This window comes from Mustelus asterias, chromosome 19, assembly GCF_964213995.1.
Source record: "Mustelus asterias chromosome 19, sMusAst1.hap1.1, whole genome shotgun sequence".
Taxonomy (NCBI): domain Eukaryota; kingdom Metazoa; phylum Chordata; class Chondrichthyes; order Carcharhiniformes; family Triakidae; genus Mustelus; species Mustelus asterias.
In genome coordinates, this window is record NC_135819.1 from 14,315,709 (window position 1) to 14,334,703 (window position 18,995).

At 45.9% G+C, this 18,995-nt stretch overlaps 1 protein-coding gene across 2 annotated transcripts in view; it reads right to left on the reverse strand.

Moving 5' to 3' along the window:
* get3 (guided entry of tail-anchored proteins factor 3, ATPase) overlaps positions 1 to 18,995 on the reverse strand; it is a 44,265-nt gene that overhangs the window by 11,653 nt on the left and 13,617 nt on the right. The window contains exons 3-8 of one of the 2 annotated variants that reach the window (XM_078235077.1): positions 18,240 to 18,388; positions 14,742 to 14,892; positions 12,738 to 12,845; positions 9,365 to 9,565; positions 6,278 to 6,398; positions 2,962 to 3,891 (exon numbers count right to left, since the gene is read on the reverse strand). In XM_078235077.1, coding sequence (XP_078091203.1) covers positions 3,824 to 3,891; positions 6,278 to 6,398; positions 9,365 to 9,565; positions 12,738 to 12,845; positions 14,742 to 14,892; positions 18,240 to 18,388 — 798 coding nt within the window. In that variant the 3' untranslated portion in view covers positions 2,962 to 3,823. Of the gene's footprint in view, positions 1 to 2,961; positions 3,892 to 6,277; positions 6,399 to 9,364; positions 9,566 to 12,737; positions 12,846 to 14,741; positions 14,893 to 18,239; positions 18,389 to 18,995 lie in introns of those variants that run through there. The other variant, XM_078235075.1, reaches the window with a different exon arrangement.

Below are 18,995 nucleotides of genomic sequence, written 5' to 3' on the forward strand. Positions count from 1 at the left end.
AGCACTTGGGGCGAATGGGATCAAAAGGTTGTGGGGAGAAAGCAGGATTAGGTTATTGAGTTGGACAATCATCCATGATCGTGATGAATGGCGGAGCAGACTCGAAAGGCCGAATGGCCTCCTCCTGCTCCTATCCTCTATGTTTCTATGTACTTTGCTTCCATCTTCACAGAGGAAGACATGAATAATGTATTGGAAATTGTGAGAAAGACAAGTTCTAATGAAGAGTTGAAGAAAATCAGTATTAGTAGAGAAATGGTTTTGTGGAAAGCGCGCAAGTACAGCAGGCAGTAAAGGCAGCAAAGATTATGTTGGCCTTCATAGCAAGAGGACTTTGAGTATAGGAATAGAGATGTTTTACTGTAATTGTATAGGGTGTTGATGAGGCCACACCTGGAGTATTGTGCGGAGTTTTGTGTCCTTATCCGAGGAAGGATGTTCATGCCATAGAGGGAGTACAGAGTTTACCAGGCTGATTCCTGGGATGGCAGGTCTGTCATACGAGACCAAGTCAGTTAGGATTATATTCACTGGAATTTAGAACAACAGGTTTATTCGAAATCACGAGCTTTCGGAGCATTGCTCCTTCATCAATTCACTCACCTGATGAAGGGGCAGCACTCCGAAAGCTCATGATTCTAAATAAACCTGTTGGACTTTAACCTGGTGTCATGAGACTCCTTACTGTGCCCACCCCAATCCAACAACGGCATCTCCACACCATGGAATTTAGAAGAGTGAATCTCTCAGAAACTTAGAAAATTCTAACAGGATCAGACAAGCGTAAATTCCGAAAGAATGTTCCCAATGGCGGGGGGAAGTCCAGAACTAGTTTGAGGATAAGGGATAAACCTTTTTAGGCCTGTGAGGAGAAATTTCTTCACCCAGAGAGTGGTGAATGTGTGGAATTCACCACCACAGAAAGTAGTTGAGGCCAAAACATTGTGATTTCAAGAATGAATTAAATATAGCCCTTGGAGCTAAATGGATAAAGGTAGGGGGGGGGGGGGGGGGGGAGGTGGGATCAGGGTATTGGATTTGATGATCAGCCATGATCTTAATGAATGGCGGAGCAGACTTGAAGGGCCGAATGGCCGACTCCTGCTTCTATTTTCTTTGTATGCTTCTGACTCATTCAAAATTTAGGAAAATGAATCTATTTCCACTGGTCAGTGAGTTGAGAGTGGGCAGAAACGTAATCCAGTAAAATACAGACAAGATGGGTTAGATAGCATGATTGAACAGAAAGCTTTCTGGAATGTCCTGCCAGCAACAGGGATGGACAATGTAAATTTTCAAAAGGCAAGCAGATACAGCTTTGTACAAGAAATTCACTGAGGGCACGGGGATTGTGATTAAGCTTTTTCAGAGGGTTGACATTGGTGCAATGGGCCAAAGGGCCTCTGTCCCTGCTGAAAGACTCTACTATTTTGCACATCTGCAGAGGCAAAAGGCTCAGCCACCAAACCTGAATGGCGATTTGGGGGACTTCCCTCCAGCCAACAGTAACAGCCGCTGCTGGACGAGCTTGGCCATTTTATTCTGGGGATAGGCTTTGGGTCAATGATGGAAGATTCAGCTTCTCAACCTGCGTGGAACACCCCTGGCCAGCTAAGAAAGTCCCACGCCAGTGTTGTAAAGTGAACAATCACAAAGCTCTAAAGAGCGCAGTGGTTAGCACTGCTGTCTCACAGCACCGGGGACCCTGGATCGATTCCCAGCTTGGGTCATTGTGTGTGGAGTCTGCACATACTCCCTGTGTCTGTGTGGGTTTCCTCCGGGTGCTCCGGTTTCCTCCCACAGTCCAGAATATGTGTAGGTTAGGTGGATTGGCTATGCTAAATTGTCCCTTACTGTACCCGAATAGGCTCCACAGTGTGGCGACGTGGGGATTTTCACAGTAACTTTGCGGCAGTGTGAATATAAGCCTACTTGTGACTCATAAATAATAAACTTTACTGGTCATCTAAGAAAGTCCAACGCCAGTTTTGTAAAGTGAACAACTATAAAGCCCTGAAGAGCAGTGCGAGGAACCATTGCCACTCCCACATCCTTCTGTGTGACGATGCATGGTATGGATGAGGATCTGCACAGTACGAGCGTAACTGTCCTTTTACAGATCTCAAAGAAAACGCCAGCACAGTAACAGGCCCTTTGGCCCTCCAAACTTGCACCGACTGTGCTGCCCGACTGAACTAAAACCCCCTACCCTTCCAGGGACCACATCCCTCTATTCCCATCCTATTCATGTATTTGTCCAGACGCCCCTTAAAACTCACTATCGTATCAGCTTCCACCACCTCCCCCGGCAGCGAGTTCCAGGCACCCACCACTCTCTGTGTAAAAAAACTTGCCTCGTACATCTCCTTTAAACCTTGCCCCTCGCACCTTAAACCTCTGCCCCCTCGTAATTGGCTCTTCCACCCTGGAAAAAAGCTTCTGACTATCCACTCTGTCCATGCCCCACATAATCTTGTAGATTTCTATCAGGTCGCCCCTCAACCTCCGTTGTTCCAGTGAGAACAAACCAAGTTTCTCCAACCTCTCCTCATAGCTAATGCCCTCCATGCCATGCAACATCCTGGGAAATCTTTTCTGTACCCTCTCCAAAGTCTCCACATCCTTCTGGTAGTGTGACGACCAGAATTGAACACTATATTCCAAGTGTGGCCTAACTAAGGTTCTATAAAGCTGCAACATGACTTGCCAATTTTTAAACTCAATGCCCCGGCCGATGAAGGCAAGCATGCCGTATGCCTTCTTGACTACCTTCTCCACCTGCGTTGCTGCTTTCAGTGACCTGTGTATCTGTACACCCAGATCCCTCTGCCTATCAATACTCTTAAGGGTTCTGCCATTTACTGTGTTTCCTATCTTTATCAGAACTTCCAAAATTCATTACCTCGAGTTGCAATCTCCCATCAATAAAATTCCTAAAAACACAGCAACCTGCAGTAATGGTATATTTCAAGAGTTTTTTTAATCATTCCCCACCTCCATCCCAGAAATCATTGTAAGCAGTACAAATATTTTAATATTTAGTTTGACCGTTGTAGTATTTCAAGTTTTCAATTCATTACATCAACTCTTTAGGAATATTAATAGCTGTTAGTGTGAAATGCTGCTACTTTACAAAAAAGGTAGCGTTATATTTGCTCATTTTTCTCTCTTCTCATCACCTTCCAGTATCGGGTGCCTGTGATTAATCTTCGCAGAGGCTCACACGTTATTGATTCATTGCGGCATTGTTTTTTTTTTGTGGGAGGGGGCGTGGGGTTGATTGGCAGAGGGGCATCACACTCATGCCTGACCCCGCTCTCACCAGTCATCTAGAAATAAAGTATTTTCCAATGAGGGTCCATTACTGCCCGACAGATCAAGAGCAGGGAGCCTGGCTGAACCTCCCGTCTCCAGCCCTGCTTTCCCCAGGTCAGATGCCGGACCTCTCCTGTAACTGGGTCAGGTTCAGTCAACGGGATGCAGATTGGGAACTACCCAGTTACAAGCCATTCATTTGGAATCAAATAAGTCACTGGGGAGTGAACCTGAAAGAATTAAAGAGAATTTGGAGAAGATTCAGAAACACATGCTGGGATTTTACCGGCACGCCCGCCCCGCAGATCAACATTCTCCGTTGCCCTCGGGCAGGATCTACGAGCCTCGGACAAGGCAGTACAATTCCAGCAATAGTCTACGTGTAAACAAGAAAAATTTAAATTCCACCATTTTTACCTTTGTCACTTGCAGGTTAGGATAAAAAAAATTTTTTTTAAAACCCAACCGTTTCTCATTAGGTATCCTTCCTCTCTACTTCAGGGTTTGGTTAAAACTTGAGCCAACACTGTTGGGTGGAGCGGAAAGGCGGGTCTGTTGCAAAGTAGTTTTGACAATCTCGTCAGCAGAAGAGAAGGGGGCAACCTTAATCTAGTGTGTTTAAATAATTTTCGCTCGTTTCTATTGCCCTCCCCAGCACAGCAGCGGAAACACTATAACACAAATACCTCCCCCGCTCCCCACAGCTACAGTGGTACCTTTAAGGACAGCACCTTCTGACTTACTGACTGGAGCAAAGCAGATAAATCATTCGAAGTTCGGTCCCTGGAATTTGAGGGTAACTAAATGAGCAGAGTATTTGCAGTCAGCTGCTGGCTTCCTGCTCCTAAAGTATTTAGTCTTTGACTTTATTAACATTCTCAGAATTCTGCACTTAAAACAAGTCGCCACAGGCTTTGCAAACTACTGTTAAAAACGATTGCAATACTCATGTGTAGTGAGAGGACACGGATATGTCGCTGCTTATTGACAATCCCCCAAATTATACAACACCTCCCCATCACCCACAACAAAAATGGTGTCGATTGGAGGATATAGGCACCCTTTAAAAAGTATCCCTGTTCCAAGTGGACATTCTTAGGTGTCAGGACAGCAAGGAATTACCCATTTATCCAGGGGAATGAGGACCGGGGGGGGGGGGGGGGGGCAAGAACCACAGTTAATTTTTCTCTTTCTTAGTTCAGAGCCATTGGCGCCTGCCCTGGCTGACCGCACATGTCTTTGACCCCTGCACTGCGCCAATCATTCGTCCTTGCTGACCCGCTATGTCCCGTTATTTTTAACTAGCTGTGCCATCTCAGGAGTTGAGAAGACGGTCAGGTCCGAAAGTGTACACGGTTCGCTGCCGCACCCAGCCCCTAACTCACGGAAGGATCATAGAACCCTACAGTGCAGAAAGAGGCCATTCGGCCCATCGAGTCTGCACCGACCACAATCCCCCCCCCCCCCCCCATATCCCTACATATTTTACCCGCTAATCCCTCTAACCTACTCATCTCAGGACACTAAGGGGCAATTTTAGCATGGCCAATCAACCTAACCCGCACATTTTTGGACTGTAGGAGGAAACCGGAGCACCCGGAGGAAACCCACGCAGACACGGGGAGAATGTGCAAACTCCACACAGACAGTGACCCGAGGCCGGGAATCGAACCCAGGTCCCTGGAGCTGTGAAGCAGCAGTGCTAACCCACTGTGCTACCGTGCCGCCCTCTTCAGGAGGCAAGCGACCAACCACCCACATGTGGGCAGGAGCCAGGACCATTAACAACCTCAAAACAAAAAATAAAAGAGAGAGACCAAAAGTAGTGTGAATGCAGCCACAGGAAAGTGCCTGAAAAGCACACATGTCTGCTTGGGTCCTTTCATAAACTATTTTCTTCATAAGAATCATCTCCAAGTTGGAAAGGAAAACTTGGGGCGGGGAGGGGGGGGAATATCCCACAAAGCACAGAGAGCATTCAAAGCAGCACTTCAGCACAGGTACATTGTCACTCCACTGTCAGATGCGGTAAACCAAATCAAAGGCCCCACAACATCAGAGCAAGCAATACCAGTTAGAAAACGTGTGTTAGGTTTGAAAGGTTAGTTATCCTGCCAGTGGTCAGGTTTAGAGTGGTTTTCTCATGTAACCCGCAGCCTGCCAGAAATAGGAGACGCAGTCAGCATGCTGTATATTGAGATATTTTATGGGGGAGGTGGCTGGAATAGGACACACACACACACACACGCCGATGCAACATTCATAAGGGCTGAATTAGTAATGAAAATGAGAACTTGAGGCCTAACCTCCGGCAGCAGGCTCCCAACTCACAGACAACGGACAACTTTTAATTGCCGCTGAAGTGAAAGATAAGGAATTGCCTGTGTCAGTGTTTGACGGTCCGGCTTCGCAACACAAGAGGTCACGTTCTCCAGAAGCAGCAACTGTGCCAAGGGGTTGGAGTGGGGAGCACTGCTGCTCCCCAGAACAATTGCTGCACTTGGGAAGTGTTAAATTAGCTATGCCACGACAAATGAACCAGGAGGATTGCGGAGGCTGCACTGAGTCCTCAAGTCATGGGATCACTTGAGAGAGGACGGAAAATCATGAGGGGGGGGGGGGGGGGGGGGGGAGGAGATGGGGAAGTCGAAGCTTAAAAGCCATCGTCTTTAAGGTCATCGGTCGCAGAACGAAGCTACAGGTCGCTTGATGCCTCTTTCTGCAACCCCAGCTTTCGACACGACCCCGTTCAAGGTCACATGTGGGCAAGGCAAAGAATCGCCTCCTTAAAATTACAAGAACCCGAAAAAAGAAAAACTGGCCAGAACAATAAATAACATCCACGTATTCCCTCCTTCCCCCCCACACGCTCCTTGCCTACAAATGTAGTGTTGATAAATTACAAGTCTCAGATTTCTCTGTGTCAGTCTCAAAACGGAATGAGGGAAGTCTGTTCATTTACTGGGTGGCTTGTAAGGCTCAAGCAGGAGCTTGGAGAAGGTATTGACTTTGTCAGTGCCCCTGACTTCATGAGGTAACAGTGGGAGCTTCACTATGTGAAAATCTTCGTACAGATCCTCCATCTAAAAAGTAAAGCAAAAAGAGGCAAGTCACAGTCATCCTATTCAAATAAAGACATTTAAGAAACAAATGGTGAACTAAGCCTCTTAACGGCAAGGGTAGGCAGGGAAACATCTATGTGCTTGATACACCAAAACCTTAAAAATACCAGCAGGTTAAAGTCCAACAGGTTTATTTGGAATCGCAAGCTTTCAGCGCTGCTCCTTCGTCAGGCGAGTGGAGAGGTAGGTTCACAAACACGGCATATATAAAGGCAAAGACACCTCTCTACCTCTCCACTCACCTGATGAAGGAGCAGCGCTCCGAAAGCTCGCGATTCCAAACAAACCTGTTGGACTTTAACCTGGCGTCGTGAGACTTCTTACTGTGCCCACCCCAGTCCAACGCCGGCATCTCCACATCTTAAAAGTACCAGACGAGATTGCCATGCTTACAGAGCTCGAATAGTGCTGAAGAAAGACATGCTGTCAAAACTTTCATCTTACACTCTTTGGAACAGAAGCACAAGGAGTTTAAGTTTATTTATTAGTGTCGCAAGTAGGCTTACATTAACACTGCAATGAAGTGTGTGCGGAATCTGCACGTTCTCCCCGTGTCTGCTTGGGTTTCCTCCCACAGTCCAAAAGACGTGCTGGTTAGGGTGCATTGGCCGTGCTAAATTCTCCCTCAGGTGTACCCAAACAGGTGCCAGAGTGTGGCGGCTAGGGGATTTTCACAGTAACTTCATTGCAGTGTTAATGTAAGCCTACTTGCGACAGTAATAAATAAAATTGCTGTGAAAATCCCCTCATCTGGACAGAATCGCAAGAAAACCATACCTCAAAGGTAACAACAATTTGTACTGTATGTGAAGAGGGTGCTGTTTGGTTGGCAAGTGAACACTGATTGGTAGAGGCGTTGTCATGGAAAATGCACCAGGGAACAATGAGCCGCCAAGATTTTTGTTTAAATTCAAACCAGGCAAGTTGATTGATCGTGGCATTGAACATGGGGAAATGAACCAGGAAATGGCTGCCCCCACCCCCCAAGCTTTTGTTTAGCCAAAAATATGGTGACAGCCATTCCCTGGTTCATTCCCCATGCTAATGCCTTGGCTAATCAAAGTCAACTTGCCTGGGGTGAATTTGAACAAAAACCTTGGCAGTTAACTGTTCCCTGATGTATTCTCTATGGTAACCCATCTACCAGCAAGAAGTCTTACAACACCAGGTTAAGGTCCAACAGGACACCCATCTACCAATCAGAGTCTACTTGCCAACCAATCAGCTCCCTCTTCTCATGCAATATAACTTTATTCCCTTTGAGATTTGGTATTCTTGCGATTCTGTCTGGATGAGTACAAGACGAAAAACTTTGACAGTATGTTTTTTTTCGGCAATACTGAAGTCATTAGTCACGAACCGTGACTACATTAAGCTGCCAGATCAGTTTCATGCAGCCAATTAAAAACTAAAAGCTTTTACAGATTCAGCAATCACAGGCATCCTGAACCCGGGCACCAGACGCTAATTTTAACAGAGTTAAGTCCTTATTTTAAATTCATAGCTGTTGAAATCTGTCAGTTGATACAAGCAAATTACTGCGGATGCTGGAAATCTGAGACGGGTAAGAGAAAATGCTGGAAATTCTCAGGTCGGGCTGCATCCTGAACGGAGAGAGAAATAGAGCTAACTGTGGTTTAATATTGGAGTTCACAGTTTGGCTAGTAATCTGTCCCCCTCACTTCCTCTATTCCATCTGCTCCCCCCTCCAACCCTTCTCAGGATCCTTACGCCTAAACTCACATAAACTTGGGCTACATTTGCTTGAACGATGTGGAGATGCCGGCGTTGGACTGGGGTAAACACAGTAAGAGTTTTAACACCAGGTTAAAGTCCAACAGGTTTATTTGGTAGCAAATCCATTTATTACCAAATGGCATTTGCTACCAAATAAACCTGTTGGACTTTAACCTGGTGTTGTTAAAACTCTTACTTTGCTTGAGTGTGTATGGTTGAGAGGTGATCGAAGCGAGATGTTTCAAATTATACAAAAAGGGATCAGTTAAGAGCAGAAAACTGAGAAATTACTTTCTCTGATGGTGAAACACAGGACATGAGGGCACAATCAAAGTCGCGCAACAGCTCAACCAACGTCACACGTGTCAACCCGTTTAAATTATTTTACATATGCGGTCACACAACAACATTCAAAGGGACCACGCAGTGAAACAAGTAGCCTGCACAAAACTCAGAGGAAACACTGGACACAATGTTCAAATCTCAGGAGTGAAATCTGGAGGCACTTTTTCCCCACACAGAAAGCAGTGGAAATCTGGGTCACCTGATATTTTCAAGAGGGATTCAGTCGGCAATGATATCAAGGGACATAGGTCAAAAGGGGAGAGGGGGGGGATTAATGGAGTCGAAATAGGGGGCAACATGGTGGCACAGTGGTTAGCACTGCTGCCTCATCGCCAGGGACCCCGGTTCGATTCCCGACTTGGGTCACTGTCTGTGTGGAGTGTGCACGTTCTCCCCGTGTCTGCGTGGGTTTCCTCCGGGTGTTCCGGTTTCCTCCCACAGTCCGAAAGACGTGCTGGTTAGGGTGCATTGGCCGTGTTAAATTCTCCCTCAGTGTCCCCGAACAGGCGGCTCGGGGACTGTCACAGTAACTTCATTGCAATGTTAATGTAAGCCTTACTTGTGACAAATAAATAATAAATAAAATAAAATACAGATCAATCATAATCTAACTGAATAGTGGAAGAGATCGAAGGGGGCCAGCTCCCTCTCCTCTTAGCATCTGTTATACTCAATTGTACCTAGCTTGAAAGAGCAAGTCTGAAAGAGGCTTAATCCCTCTCCAATAAAGAAAATAAAAAGAAACTTGATTCCCTTCAAGCACGAGGCTAATGCAGTCACAAGGTTAGCTGGTCACACCTTCTGTACACAATATTTCACTCAACTCACGCCCGTTATAATAGTACCTGGTCTAGATATTTTGATTGGATTTTGTGTCGTGCTTCACACATCCTACACGGCTTCTCCCCAGGATCCGGGAACACCAGTTGGTTTACAATGATGTTGTGGCTGTCGATTTTACATTTGGCCAACTCTTGAATTAGTCGTTCTGTCTCGTACAAGGACAGAAACTCGGCAATGCATACACAGATGAACGTGGTCTGCTCCTGTGAGAAATAAACAGAAAAGGCCGTAGGATAGGTTTAGTCGGTAACCATCATCTTGGATCTCACCAACTAAAACACGGAGGTGGCAGCAGGAACAACATTAGCTTTGATTTCATACATTTCCTTTCACTTGTCCCAACTTTCTCCAGTATCCCTCTTGGCCGACAGCCATGGTTCATCATGGGGCGGCACGGTGGCACAGTGGTTAGCACTGCTGCCTCACAGCTCCAGAGACCCAGGTTCGATTCCCGGCTTGGGGTCACAGCCTGTGTGGAGTTTGCACGTTCTCCCTGTGCCCGTGTGGGTTTCTTCCGGGTGCTCCGGTTTCCTCCCACAGTCCAAAGATGTGCGGGTTAGGTGGATTGGCCAGGCTAAATTAGACCCTTAGTGTCAGGGGGACTAGCTAGAATAAATGCATGGGGTTATGGGGATAAGACCTGGGTGGGATTGTGGTCGGTGCAGACTCGATGGGCCGAATGGCCTCCTTCTGCACTGAAGGATTCTGTCAGTAGCACACGTGCCTCTGACTTAGGTGGTTGTGGTCCCACATTAGGGATTTGAACACAAGATCTAGGCCTTCTCTCTCGTGCAGTATTGCACGGTGGCACAGTGGTTAGCACTGATGCCTCACAGCGCCAGGGACCCGGGTTTGATGCCCAGCTTGGGTCACTGTCTGTGCGGAGTCTGCACGTTCTCCCTGTGACTGCGTGGGTTTCCTCCCAGAGTCCGAAAGACGTGCTGGTTAGGTGCACTGGCCGTGCTAAATTCAGTGTACCTGAACAGGCGCCGGAGTGTGGCGACTAGGGGATTTTCACTGTAACCTCATTGCGGTGTTAATGTAAGTCTATTCATGACACTAAAAATTAAATAAATTTTTTAAAAAACTTACTGAGGGAGTGCCATCTTTCAGATGGCACGCTAAACTGAGCCATTGGGTGAACCGAAAAGATCCGTGGCACTATTTCAAAGAGGGAGCTGGTGGATTTATCCATGATGTGGAGATGCCGGCGTTGGACTGGGGTAAACACAGTAAGAAGTTTAACACCAGGTTAAAGTCCAACCTGAAGAAGGGGCTTAGAGCTCCGAAAGCTTGTGTGGCTTTTGCTACCAAATAAACCTGTTGGACTTTAACCTGGTGTTAAACTTCTTACTGAGTTTATCCATCACATTGCTGTTTTTGGGAGCTAGCTGTGATAAAATTGGCTAATATGTTTCCCACCTTACATCAGTCACTACACTTCAAAAGTATTCAATTGGCTGTGAGGTGTGTCGGGAGGTCCTATGGTAGTGAAAGACATAATATAAACACAAGTCTTCCTGCCACGCTTGCTCAGAAGGCTTTCACAGGTAACAAATGTGCATTAATTTACTGTTCCTCAAGTGACGGCAAACTGCGTTAGCCAGAGCAGCCAGACAGGCAATCCTGAAGCGGACCCACTCTCATTCTCAATCCCTGCCCTAAACAACAAGGGATCAGTGGACTGCAAGACATAAAATTCCTGGTAGGTTTTCACACACTGCTCCACTGAAAGTCAAACCAAAGCGCCCCATTCTATCCCAGGCAGTAGAGATTAGAATTCCCTAATTCAGTATGACGCAATAGCACACATTGCTAAGGGAGCCCACATTTACTTGAATCCTAATTGGAAAATATTACGGGTGTCTTTACAATGTAAAGATGAGAGATTACTGGAGGTGTAAACTAGTTATAGCATAAATTAGTGGAGTTCAGAACTCTCTTCTACTGCAGGTCTTTGCGGGGTGGGGGGGGGGGGGGGGGAAGAGAACGGGACGCGGGGATTGGGGGGGGAAAGAAAAGAGCATAGAACAAATTACAGAGTGCTGGCTGGATATTTACTGAGATTATTCCCCCAGTAGTTTTCTCTGGAGCGTAGGGGGCTGAGGGGATGATCTTATAGAGGTCTATAAAATAATGAGGGGCATAGATCAGTTAGATAGTCAATATCTTTTCCCAAAGGTACGAGAGTCTAAAACTAGAGGGTATAGGTTTAAGGTGAGAGGGGAGAGATACAAAAGGGTCCAGAGGGGCAATTTTTTCACACAGAGGGTGGTGAGTGTCTGGAACAAGCTGCCAGAGGTAGCAGTAGAGGTGGGTACAATTTTGTATTTTAAAAAGCATTTAGACAGTTACATGGGTAAGATGGGTATAGAGGGATATGGGCCAAATGCGGGCAATTGGGACTAGCTTAGTGGTTTAAAAAAAGGGGTGGCATGACAAGTTGGGCTGAAGGGCCTGTTTCCATGCTGTAAACATCTATGACTCTAGTTGAAGACAGGTTGGGGTGGAATGTACTGAGAGTTTAAAACACTGGAATACTTTTGTGTGATGGGTGAATATGTGGGGAATCCTGACTTCTCTCAGTGAAACAAACTTAAGTGCAAAACGATTATAGAATCCCTACAGTGCAAGAGGCCATTCGGCCCACCGACTCTGCACTGACCACAATCCCACCCCGACCCTATTCCCGTAACCTCACATATTTACCCTGCTAATCCCCTGACACTAGGGTCAATTTAGAATGGCCAATCAACCTAACGCGCACACCTTTGGACTATGGGAGGAAACTGGAGCACCCGGAGGAAACCCATGCAGACATGGGGAGAACGTGCAGACTCCACACAGACAGTGACCCGAAGCCGGAATTGAACCCGGGTCCCTGGCACTGTGAGGAACTATCAGTGGAACTATCTGCATTAATAGGAATGGCACCTCAGGAAGGTTACAGTACTCGACCAGCAACTCAGAGCTTGCCTTTGGACTGTCACGGGGTTTTTAAAAAGCCGCCCACAGGGAAGGGGTGGGTTTCTATCCAGTCTCACACCACGTGATTTAATCTTGATAATCTCAGGACAGGCAATACATAATGATTTACCCGAGTGTCCCCATAAAATCTCGGAGCTGTGACATCTGTAGTTACAATTTTACATCCAGGGAACCAAAGCTCAGTGAAACCAAATTTGGGTTTTTGAGGGAAAGCAAGAGTGAAAGGGGGCGGCGAGGAAGGAATGCCGCGTTACAGATTTGAGCGCAAGGAGGTAATAAAGTTCCACAGCCCAAATCAGATTTTGTAGAACAACTTCAGTCTCACCATTAAATTGCACGTCACCACTGATCTTAGGAGGAGTGAAAAATCAATTAGGCAGTAATTACCGGGTCTTTAAACTGCTCGCTGACTGAACGAATGACGGGCAAGGTCTCCTCTAGTTTCGACGCAAGTTGATCTGCATTCATGTCTCCGAGTCCAAGCATACTGCACATCTGAAATGTAGGCAATGGTTAAATACGTGCACAGCCTGATCCCACACCAACGCAAGCAATGATTACACAGATCACCAACAGTTCAAGTGTCAATTATTCAAACGTTAAATGTTTGCATGATGTCACATACATCCTAATTGGTTTTGTTTGAATTTAAAGAGTCAATGCTTGAAGCCTTCCTTACCATTTACACAGAAGCAAGGCAGCCTAGTTAATCAGATTCCAGAATACTGCACGCTCTAACATTGACTTTCCAAATGCACGCAATCAAATGTGGAAGAACACATGAGCGCAACAGAAAATCATACGTATCACACCAGTGATTCGACAACACACACAGCTAAATTCCACATTTACAACAGATGTTCAGCATCAAGATCAGCTACACCGGAACAAACTGGATGTTTGTCAACTAGCGGGATACCTCACTCAACAACTAAAATCCATACAGTGCAGAAGGAGGCCATTCAGCCCATCGAGTCTGCACTAACAACAATCCCACCCAGGCCCAATACCCTTAACCCCACACATTTACCCTGCCAATCCCCCTGACATTCAGGGGCAATTTGGCATGGCTAATCCACCTAACCTCCCATCTCCCGAAAGATGTTTGGGTTAGGTCGATTGGCCATGCTAAATTGACCCGAGTGTCAGGGGGATTAGCAGGGTAAATGTGCGAGGTTGTGGGAATAGAGCCTGGGTGGGACTGTTGTTGGTGCAGACTCAATGGGCTGAATGGCCTCCTTCTGCGCTGTAGGGATTCTATGATCTTTGGAGTGTGGGAAGAAACCAGAGCACCCAGAGGAAACCCACACAGACACGGGGGAGAACGTGCAAACTCCACACAGACAGTGACCCGAGTCCGGAACTGAACCCGGGTCCCTGGCGCAGTGAGGCAGCAGCGCTAATCACAGGATCTCACTACGGAATATTCTTTAAGTACAGTCGAGACCACTGCATTATACAACATCAGATATATCTATATTATATATATATATATATATATATATATATATATATATATATATATATAAATAAAACAGATTCAAAGGAATAAGTGACTGCCAAGTTTTACATCAACCTAAACATATGCAAGGGGAGATGATGACCTCATGGCATTATCGCTAGACTATTAATCCAAAAACCCAGCTTATGTTCTGGGGACCCGGGTTCGAATCCCGCCACGGCAGATGGTGGAATTTGAATTCAATTTTTAAAAATCTGGAATTAAGAATCTACTGATGACCATGAAACCATTGTCGATTGTCGGAAAAACCCATCTGGTTCACTAATGTCCTTTAGGGAAGGAACTCCTGGTCTGGCCTATATGTGACTCCAGAGCCACAGCAATGCGGGTGACTCTCAGCTGCCCTCTGAAATGGCCTAGCAAGCCACTCAGTTCAAGGGTGACTAGGGATGGGCAATAAATTATGGCCAGCAATTATGGAGATCCTAAAAGTTTTCATTCAGTCCATAAGACTGCACCTTATGGACCGAATGAAAACTGTACTTAATATATATAGAAGACTCTGGATTTGCTTAATTCCCTTCATCTGATCATGCTCCCTTCTCTCAAAGATTTTAAATTGAGCTATAGTTTCCATTGGTACATTAAAGTGGCAGTTTTTTATACGTAAATGTAGAGATTAGGCGTTGGGAGGCTATTTGTGCTTGGGGAAAATATCTAGACCTACCCACTTTCCAGTTGCAGACACCAATGGCACAAGGAGCAGGAATGCTGTCAGATTTTATTTTCACCCATGTCCTACCCCATAGACTACACCAGCCGCCACTGCCTCCCAGCAGAACAACCACAATCTCATTCTTCACACCAATTTACCTGCATTACATTGTCTAAAAGATTTCAGAGCAGATGAGGCCATGAGCTTAGATTACCTGGGAGATGAAAGGGCTGATCTGGTTCTTAATCTGCATTAGTCTCCCAAGTCCCCTCTCAACGATGGTTGGAAAGTTCAGGAGTCTTAGTGTGTGCCCTGTTGGTGCTGTGTCGAACACCACCACCGAGAAATTCATGCCTTTCACCAGCCTGCAAAACACAAGTTATTTAACAAACGGGGCCGCGTTAGAGTGTAAAAAGCTATCGGCAGCGATGGAACCTCGTTCGCTGGTAAATCAGCGCCCATAAATTTTATATCCTTAAACAATTTAACCGGACAGCGGTGTGAGAATCTCACGAATTCTACAGCTCTGTCTTAACATGTTCTCAAACAGCATCAAGACATGTGAAAGCTCAATTTTACAATCTGTGTCATGTATTTAACATACACCATATATGACCTGTGCCAATTAACATGCAAGTAGAGCCACTAGGGGATTTTCACAGTAACTTCACAGCAGTATTAATGTAAGCCTTACTTGTGACTAATAAATAAACTTTAAAAATCCACTCTGTCACTTAATGTGCAAAAGTTTTGAGAGTTGGAGGGTCACTGCCATTGCACAGCTGGAGTAGGATTAAGCAGCTTTCACATTTTTCAGAGGCTGGATTTAGCAAGATAAACAGTGGGCTGGGGAGGGAGGGAGGAGGGGGGGGGGGGGGGGGGGTGCTCAGTGCACAGTAGGATTTACTGTCTTTTTAACACTGACAGTCACCTCGATCCAGCAAGTAGCTCAGTAGAAGCATTCTCACCTCCCCCCCCCCCCCCCCTCACTGCAAACACGCTGCAATTTTCAAACAAATTATGAAGGTTCATTTAGATTACCTGAACTGAAGAAAAGCAAGGCAGTAAAATCACCATGTCCGGCAAAGTAGAGGCTGTGCGACAGACAAGAGGATGATTACATGGAATGTACAACACAAAAAATGGGTGTTCGGCTCAACTGGTTATTGCTGAATTTAACACAACTCGCCTTCCAATTCTACCCTCCCCTCCTGTTTCACCTAACCCTGAAAGAATAACCCCTTCTACTCTTGATTCTCGTGTCCACCTAGCTCCACGTGGTTGAGAGTCCCAGATTGCAACCGTTCTCAGGGTAAAGAACATAGAACTTAGAAAGAATACAGCTTTCTACAAGTTGCGCCAGTCATGTCCCTACCTACCTAGGCCTATATATAGGCTTACCTATAACCCTCAATCCTATTAAGTCCCATGTACTCATCCAGAAGTCTCTTAAAAGACCCCATCATAGAACATAGAAAAAATACAAAGAAGTGTCATCTTAGCTAAAGTACCCACAGTTACCTCACGCCAGGAGCAGCACGGTGGCACAGTGGTTAGCCCTGCTGCCTCACAGCGTCAGGGAATCGGGTTCGATTCCCAGTCACTGTCTGTGTGGAATTTGCACATTCTCCCAGTGTCTGCGTGGGTTTCCTCCCCGGGTGCTCCGGCTTCCTCCCACAGTCCAAAAGACGTCCGGGTTAGGTGCATTGGCCATGCTAAATTCTCCCTTAGTGTACCCGAATGGGCGCTGGAGTATGGCGATTAGGGGATTTTCACAGTAACTTCATTGCAGTTAATGTAAGCCTACTTGTGACACGAATATGTAAACTTTAAAACTACAGTTCACCCACCGCCCCCACGCCTCACCCCAAGTACAACATTCAACTTAAATAGCTCCAGGGCTTTTTTCTCTGTTACTCGGGGGATCAAATTGTTGCTCTTATGAAGACTTTCTCGACAGCAGTTTTTGCTACTCTGCACACATTAGGGGTTAAAGCGTATGGGAACATTTTAAGTTCCAATGAAGATACTTGCACCCTAGTATCCCACAATATTTTCCTTCCATAGTTCCTCAGGTTTGCACACATTCACACAAGACAAAAAATAAAGGTAGCTGCTCCACCACGATCCTGCTTGAAAGCCAGGGTCCAGGATTCTCAAAGCAAGACACGACTGAAGCTAGAAGCCTGATTCATGGCGCTGCCCCACATACAAACCAACATCTTTTTCTTCGAAAATAAATAACACCTTCAAGTGTTATTCCTTCAAGTAAAAGCTTCAAGTTTTTAGGTGTCCAAATCACCAACAGCTTGTCCTGGTCCCCCCCATGCCGACACTATAATTAAGAAAGCCCACCAACGCCTCTACTTTCTCAGAAGACTAAGGAAATTTGGTATGTCAGCTACGACTCTCACCAACTTTTACAGGTGCACCATAGAAAGCATTCTTTCTGGTTGTATCACAGCTTGGTATAGCTCCTGCTCTGCCCAAGGCCGCAAGGAATTACAAAAGGTTGTGAATGTAGCCCAATCCATCACGCAAACCAGCCTCCCATCCATTGACTCAGTCTCCACTTCCCGCTGCCTCGGCAAAGCAGCCAGCATAATTAAGTACCCCACGCACCCCGGACATTCTCTCTTCCACCTTCTTCCGTCGGGAAAAAGATACAAAAGTCCGAGGTCACGTACCAACCAACTCAAGAACAGCTTCTTCCCTGCTGCTGTCAGACTTTTGAATGGACCTACCTCGCATAAAGTTGATCTTTCTCTACACCCTAGCTATGACTGTAACACTACATTCTGCACTCTCTCATTTCCTTCTCTATGAACTGTGGAAGGAAATACACGTGACATTAATAAATCAAATCAAACACCAATCATCCTATGCCAGCAATATCATCCACCTAGAGTACTAAAATATTACAGATTTCATGTAAGAAATGGAGCTGGAGATTAAATCAGATCTCTCAAAGTTATTTTAACCTGCTGTTTTTTGATGAAAGAGAGGCTATACTATATATATTTTTGGGTCCAAGTATTTCCTGAAATTTCGAAGATTAAGGGGTAATTTGATCGAAGATTAGATTAAGTGAAACGGATAAGATTTCCATGGCTTAAGGAGCCATGGAAATATTTCCATAGTCTAAAAATTAGATCCAGACCTTTCAAGAGTTAAATTACACACAAATTATATGTGCAAAGGGTGGTAGGAGTTTGGAACATTCAGAGCAATTGATGCCAGATTAAATGTTAATTCTGAAACCAAGATTGAGCGATGTTTTATGAGGCAAAGATGCATTATAGTTTGGTCCCCAATCAGCCATGGTCTTGTTGAATGGTGGAACAGGTTTGAGGGGTTAAATGGAATCCCCGCGTTCCTATCTCAGAATCCCTACAGTACAGGAGGCCATTCAGCCCATCGAGCCTGCACTGACAACAATCCCACCCAGGCCCTATCCCCATAAGCCCACGTATTTACCCTCCTAATACCCCCGACACCAAGGGGCAATTTAGCATAGCCAATCAACCTCACCCACTCATCTTTAGATTGTGGGAGGAAACCGGAGCACCTGGAAGAAACCCACGCAGACACAGGGAGAACGTGCAAACTCCACACAGACAGTGACCCAAGGCCGGATTTGAACCTGGGTCGCTGGCGTTGCGAGGCAGCAGTGCTAACCACTGTGCCATCCTGCCTTTCCCTCTCACATTACCTCATGACTTCGGCGTAGCTCATAGCTTCATCGATGCCTGGGAACGCACTCATCGCCTCTTGCATCATCTTTTTACCCATGCTCAACATATTATCTTCCTCAAAAAATTCATCAGGTAATTCAGCCACTCCCAGGCTCGGATCGATTTCCTGGATGAGAAAAGGGAAAAGCCCCGATAAAGTTTCAGTGTTCATCCTTAGAATACAAACTCGTACAGGATAGAAAACTCCCAAAAATGACTTTTTCCCCCATACAGCACACAAGCTGAAAACCTTTTACTACCAGAAGACCCTATTCAACACATACAAAGAACAAAGAAAATGACAGCACAGGAACAGGCCCTTCAGCCCTCCAGGCCTGCACCGGCCATGCTGCCCAACTTAACTAAAACCATATCCCTCTATTCCCATCCTATTCATGTATTTGTCAAGATGCCCCTCACTACCGTATCCGCTTCCACCACCTTCCCCAGCAATGAGTTCCAGGCACCCACTACTCTGTAAAAAATCTGCCTCGTACATCTCCTTTAAACCTTGCCCCTCGCACCTTAAACCTGCGCCCCCTAGTAATTGATTCTTCCACTCTGGGAAAAAAGCTTCTGACTATCCACTCTGTCCATGCCTCTCATAATCTTGTAGACTTCAATCAGGTTGCCCCCTCAACCTCCGTCGTTCCAGTGAGAACAAACCAAGTTTCTCCAACCTCTCCTCATAGCTAATGCCCTCCATACATGGACCTAGTTTTGTCACTCCAGTA